Below are 6,252 nucleotides of genomic sequence, written 5' to 3'. Positions count from 1 at the left end.
GAATTTGACAGTACTCCCTAACAAATACAGAAAAGTTCAGAAACACTATAAAAAAGTTAAGGTTTATACTAATACTGAGTGTAACAGACAACTTTGTTCGTTTCCTCAAGCTCTGGTTATAATAAAAGTATAAACATATAGGTATAAGATAAATGCTTGAAAAAGAATTCACTGAGTGTTCCGTTACTTAGCGTCTTCCATATGCATGAATGTGAAAGTCCCTTAGTTGTATCTGACTCTTAGAAACCCCATGACTATAGCTCACCAGGCTCCTCTGTTCATGGGATTTTCCAGGCAAGAATACTGGAGTGGGTAGTCATTCCTTTCTCCAGGGGATCTTTCCAACCCAGGGATTGAACCCTGGTCTCCTTCATTGCAGGCAGAGTCTTTACCATCTGAGCCACCAGGGAAGCCCCCATATTAAACACTGGGAGATGTACAGTGATATATAAAACAACATTCCAAATTCATGCTGTAGGCTTCTTTTTCTGAAACCCAACAACAGACTAGAAAATTAAATATGTGACTGTCTCAAGCCCTGTGTAATATGCAAGACAAGCACAAGCCAAGAGTTCCATCCCCTTGCCCCTCTTGTACCCTTGTGTCTTTCCATCACTGACTGGCACTGAACTCCTGAGGATTTTCTCTTTCTAAAAAGACGATTATTCCCATTGCATTAGATTGAAGCAGATGAGAATTTATTTTTCCTTGTATTTTATAGTAAGGACTATATGAGGAAAAAAGACTATATTTACAAACATCCATCTGCTATTGTTTTTCATCTTGAAACAGCATATTAGTTCTATTCTTGCTTTCCACTTGTGCTTTTTAGAAACAGCCATCATTTGCTCTGCGGTTTTGATTTCTATCTTTTTGGTGAAGTTGCTCAAGGTCGTCATGGTCCATATCCATCAATCATGCCTGCTTCACAGATTTCCTTTGTCAGTAGTACATATCAGTATGATTAATGGTTCAGGGTTCATATTCAGGAATGTGATTGGATAACTGTCGTTTCATTTGTTGGAATTGGCAATTCAAAAAACATTGATGAAGTTGTCCAAGAATAGAGTCTGCAAGTCAATTTTACTTATTATGAACAATAAAGCTTGGTACTTTGCTGGTGTAAATAGTCTCTGTATTCCAGTGTACTCTGTGGGCCTGAAGGAGGGGCATTAACTCTTTTAAGGGACTATGCTGCAGCATTAAGTGTTAGCTCTGTGATGTGAAGAGGCATACCATGTTGAAGGCTTCATCACTGGAGAATTGGGGTCTATGAGCTCTTTAGTAAAACCTTACTTTTATTCTGCTTTTAACAGAGAGAATTATTTACTTACTTTAAAAATGTACGTATTTATTAATTATAAAATTAATTACTTAAGAGGTATGCTTTTTAAAAAAGAATCATAGATGTTTATTATTAAATGTGTTGTTGCTGTTCAGTCACTAACTTGTATTCGAATCTTTTGCAACCCCATGGACTATAGCCTGCCAGGCTCTTCTGTCCATGGAATTCTCCCGGCAAGAATACTGGTGTGGGTTGCCATTCCCTTCTCCAGGGAATCTTCCAGACCCAAGAATCAAGTATCTCCTACATTGCAGGCAGATTCTTTATCACTGAGCCACGATATGGAGCCCATATCTAATAGGTTTACATGCAATATTCAGGCTTGTATGATCTTCAATAATATAATTAATTAACCTTTAGACTAAATTTTCATATAAAATTAAATGATCTATTTTATACCATGAAACCACATCAAACTACCAAGGTTTTAATTTTCTCTGGGAGCTGGTAACTTTTAGCTACTTTAGGAATCGTTTCAAAGTTAAATTCTGATAGCACTGGATTAACCAACTAAAGGTTATCAAAAACTTTTCAGAAATTCTTTGAAATCTTAAGATGATTCTTGAGTGAAATAAGCCAGAAAGAGAAACTCCAATACAGTATACTAACACATATATATGGAATTTAGAAAGATAGTAACGATAACCCTGTATAGGAGACAACTAATCTTCGAATGTATAGGCATAAAGTTGTTTCTATTATTTATATTCTTAATGCTTCTATGAATAATTCCCATTTTGAATATTGTTTATTTGCAAGATTTTTCTTGTTGATTATTGTTACCTGATGTTTCCCTTTTTAGAGAAGTTTTTTAAGGAAGCTTTGACTCTGTTGAGCCTCTCAATTTTATTTTTATTGCATTAATACCTGGTATGTATTAGGGGCTTTCTTTTCTTTATGATTATTCTGCTTATCTTGCTAACTTCTTAAACTGGCTGTATACTTGTATACTCATTGCTTTTCCTTTTTATGTAAAGTCTACTACATTTAAGGCCTCAGTGGATAATGTTTACCATATCCTGTAGGTTTTAAGACTGTATTTTTGTTATCTTTCTTTAATGATGTTGTTTTTAAATGCCATGTACTCAGTGCATGATATAAACACATTGTAAATTTCAGTTTGCTAATAAAAAATAAAAAAAAAGATGATTCTTGCTCTTAGAGGAGATCTTTGTCATAGAAGGGACTATGAAGTATTAAAATAGACTCAAATATTTTCTAGGAATTTAGTAAATGATAAAAGATTTATTTTAAGTAGTTGGGGTTTTGTCAACTGTGTTGATATAGATGGTTTTCTTTTTGTGAAAAATCAGTTTGTTCTCAACTCACTCTTTATGTAAACTTCAAACAGATCAAAGACTTTTATACAGTGAAATTATACAATCATTTTGATAAAATATGTTAATATTTTAAACCTTGGTTTTAGAAGGCCTTTTAACATGTTTCAGAAATCCAGAAATTTTAAAAAAAGCTAAATTTGAATGAATAAAGAAAACTTCAGTATATCTAAAAACAAAACACTATACCATAAACAAAGTTAAAAGAGAAACCAAATCGCAGGAAAGGACAACACATGCCAGAGTTAGTTTTGTAACATCCTAAGTCCTTACTTTTAGTAACCACTAAAGTTAAGGATAGAAACTATAGCAAATAAATGCTTTCTTAATGTCTAATGTATCAGTAGGCATATACTTTACTAGTATTTTAAAAATCCAGAGCACATATATTATTAGTATTCTAGAAAATTCCATCACAGTTAATAAATGGAGTCGATTTTATTGTTAGTAAGCCCTCTGAAACTTAGTTGTCTCATTTTTCAGATTATGTGGTATGTAGCCCACATGTCATCTCTTTACCTATAGGAGAGATAAGACCAGCAGTGTCATATATGATTCTATATGGAAGTCCAAGAATGTCTTAACACTTTCTAGGTTTTACATATAAGAGAAGATGCTTCTATAGTTTTAATACACAAATGAATGCTCAACATTGTTCAAATTATAGTTTTTTAACATTCTCATTATGTGTATTTATGCCTCAACCACTATGAAACTCAGACTGTTATTGAAAAGAACCTTTCCCTCTTTCTTTATACTGAATTCAGGCTTTTGCAGATCTTTCATAATTTCTGCTTTGAGATCAGGTGGTGCTGTTTTATTAAAGTTGCAGGTTTCCGTCAAAAAATCCCAAAGCAGGTCTCCGTTTTCATTGCCATCAATAAAACAGTCAGATATATCCATGGTGGACAGAAGGTCATAATACTTGTACTTAATCCCCAACTTATCCAGCATCTGAGTGAGGTCAGATGATGTGACATACTGGCAGAGGTCATTCCGGGGTAAGCGAGATCCATACTTTTTCCATAGCTTTTGCCAGCTGCTGGCTCCTGTGCAACCAAAAAACATTCATGTTTTCAGTTATTCTTCTTTTCATTTACCTACTCTGCAAGCAGTACATTAGATGCTTGGAATAGAGCAGTCCATTTAAAAAGTAGAAATATTTGACTTTTGTAGCTCAGTTCAAGGAGTTCAAGGGGTTGAAGGGAAAGTTAAATAAATAAGTTATACATCAGTGGTGCAAAGTGCTAATGAAAAACAAACCTAAGCAAGAGATAAGGGGGATCAAAGAGTTGGATGGCTTGCTGCTTTATATAGGATGGTCACAGACATTCTCTCTGATAATGTAACATATGAGCAGAGACCTGACAACAAGGCACATAGATATGTAGTAATCTATCAGGGGAAGGTTACTCCAGGTAGAGAAGAGCAACTGCAAAGGACCTGAAGCAGGGACATGCTTGGCATGTTAAGAACTAGCCAGAAAGCCAGAGAGATTGGAATTGAACCAAGGGGAGAATGGAAAGAGATGAGGTTGGGCGATGGTGAGGAGTGGATTGGGTGCTTAATCATATAGGAAAAGATGGGAAATCATTGTAGTGCTGTCTGTTATGGACTCTTGGACACGTTCCAAATTTGCATTGTCCAATATGGTAGCCACTAACCACTTTATGGTTCTGGAACGTGTGAACTATGGCTAGTCTGACTAAGGAAATGAATTTTAAGTGCTATTTCATTTTAATTCATTTCACTTTCAATAGCCAACTGTGACTTACATATCAGATGACACAGCATTAGAGTGACTTGACCTGATTTACATTTTCTTAAGGTCACTCTGGCCACACAGATGAGAACAGGGGCATAAAGACAGAAGCAGGAAGAGCAGTAAGAAAGCGACTGCAAAAATCTGGGTGATAGATGATGGTAAATTGAAACAGCAAGTTTAGAAATAATGAGAAATGGTTGCTTTATATATGTTTACACACACACACACACACACACACACACATTATATATTACACTCCTAGAGCCAATGCCATTTGCTAACGACTTGTATATTGTTAGCAATAACAATTTGGATAGTGAAAGAAAGAAAAGAATCAGTGATGACCCCAGTGATTTTGGCCCAAGCATCTGAAAAGAGACAACTGCCATTAGAAATGGGAAGAATGAGGGAGGAACATTTTTCAACGTTTTAGCACGCATCTTGTTTTGGAAGTATAAAAAGTTGAGCTATCTCTTGGACATTCAGCTTGTGATAGAGGAAGGCAATTGTTTACCTTAGTCTGGTTCAGAGGAAAGGGTCTGAGTAAAAACTGAAATGGAAGAAAGAGCACAGCAAAACAATGATAGTTTACTCAAACCAAAGATGAGATAGCCTCTCAGGTCTGTACACTTACAAGATGCTGCCTTGGACTGCAACACCTCAGTTGAGTTTAAAAAATTTGCCCCCAGCTTTAGAAGGTATATTAGCAGTGTATGATGTATTTAATTGAAAATCTGGCCCGTGTAGCAGCTAAGAGATACAGAATCTGAGGGAGAGAGAGGTTGGATTGTTCCTCTGACTCTTCATGAATGACATGAGGTTTGTTATTCAGCCTTTCAGAACCTCAAATTTCTTATCTATAAGACAGAGATAACTATACCTGTTGTTACTGCAAATATTAAATAAGATAATTGAAGTAAATCATTGCACCACGGTAAGCACATAGCAGATGTGTACTATGTACTTAGAAAATAAATGAACATTAAATGGAATTAATTTGATATTTCCACTGGTTGTAACCTTGAGACTGTGAAAAAAACGAACTTGCTATTCAAAAACCTATAAAAATAATAATAAAAATTAAAACAAAAGAGAATTTTATGGACCTTCTAATATAAGCATATAATACTGATGTTCCACTAATACTGCAGAAGAGAGTGATAACTTCAGGGTAAGCTTTAGGAGAAGGTAGAATTGGAATGAAGCAGAAAAATTAAAAAATAAGAAAGCTCAGTTCAATGAAAAAAAATCAGGGTCATGAGTATGTATTAAAAAAATGTTTCATTCCAAAGACAGTGATTGTCTGCCCAAATAAGTATTTGCCTACAAATAAGACTTTATAAGAAAATAAATATTTCAGTGGTTGAGGAGAGGCTCTGTTAGCATTATCATTATTATTTTTTAAACCTGGCAGAGAAAAAAAGAACAAAACACTAATTGCAGAGCATTTGTTGGTGTTAGTGTTTGGTGACAGTGCCATTTCTAAGCTGAGCAATTAGACACTTTCTGACTGATACATTATCATAATGGCTCTCGGTGGGCACAACATATGGTGTTACTTTTGTATTCAACATGATATAAACCAGGTCCTTCCCCCCGGAACACTGTATTAAAAATAACACACTATGATTTGCCTCCTTCCTTAGTCAAATAAGGAGAGATCAGGAAAGAAAACGTCACTGATCTCCCTTAACCAGATAAGTTGCATTTTAATTATTAATAGCAACTCTCTCAACTAATGTCTGGCTACTATATTTGCATAAAAACGTGCCACTGACTTTATTTTAGTGTAGGATACTCATTTT

General features: G+C 35.0%; 1 protein-coding gene across 2 annotated transcripts in view; it reads right to left on the bottom strand.

Annotated features, from left to right (window-relative positions):
* Nucleotides 1-2,559: 2,559 nt before the first annotated feature.
* The window catches only part of HNMT (histamine N-methyltransferase), a 40,099-nt gene continuing 36,406 nt past the window's right edge, over nucleotides 2,560-6,252 (bottom strand). For both annotated transcript variants that reach the window (XM_055397464.2, XM_055397463.2), the window contains exon 6: nucleotides 2,560-3,731. In XM_055397464.2, coding sequence (XP_055253439.1) covers nucleotides 3,376-3,731 — 356 coding nt within the window. In that variant the 3' untranslated portion in view covers nucleotides 2,560-3,375. The remainder of the gene's footprint in view (nucleotides 3,732-6,252) is intronic.

The sequence above is a fragment of the Moschus berezovskii genome, chromosome 2 (assembly GCF_049115385.1).
Source record: "Moschus berezovskii isolate FMDL1 chromosome 2, NW_MosBer_1.0, whole genome shotgun sequence".
In the NCBI taxonomy this organism is placed as follows: Eukaryota; Metazoa; Chordata; class Mammalia; order Artiodactyla; family Moschidae; genus Moschus; species Moschus berezovskii.
Note: the sequence above shows the minus strand (reverse complement) of the source record. Positions and strands in the feature narration are given on the sequence as shown.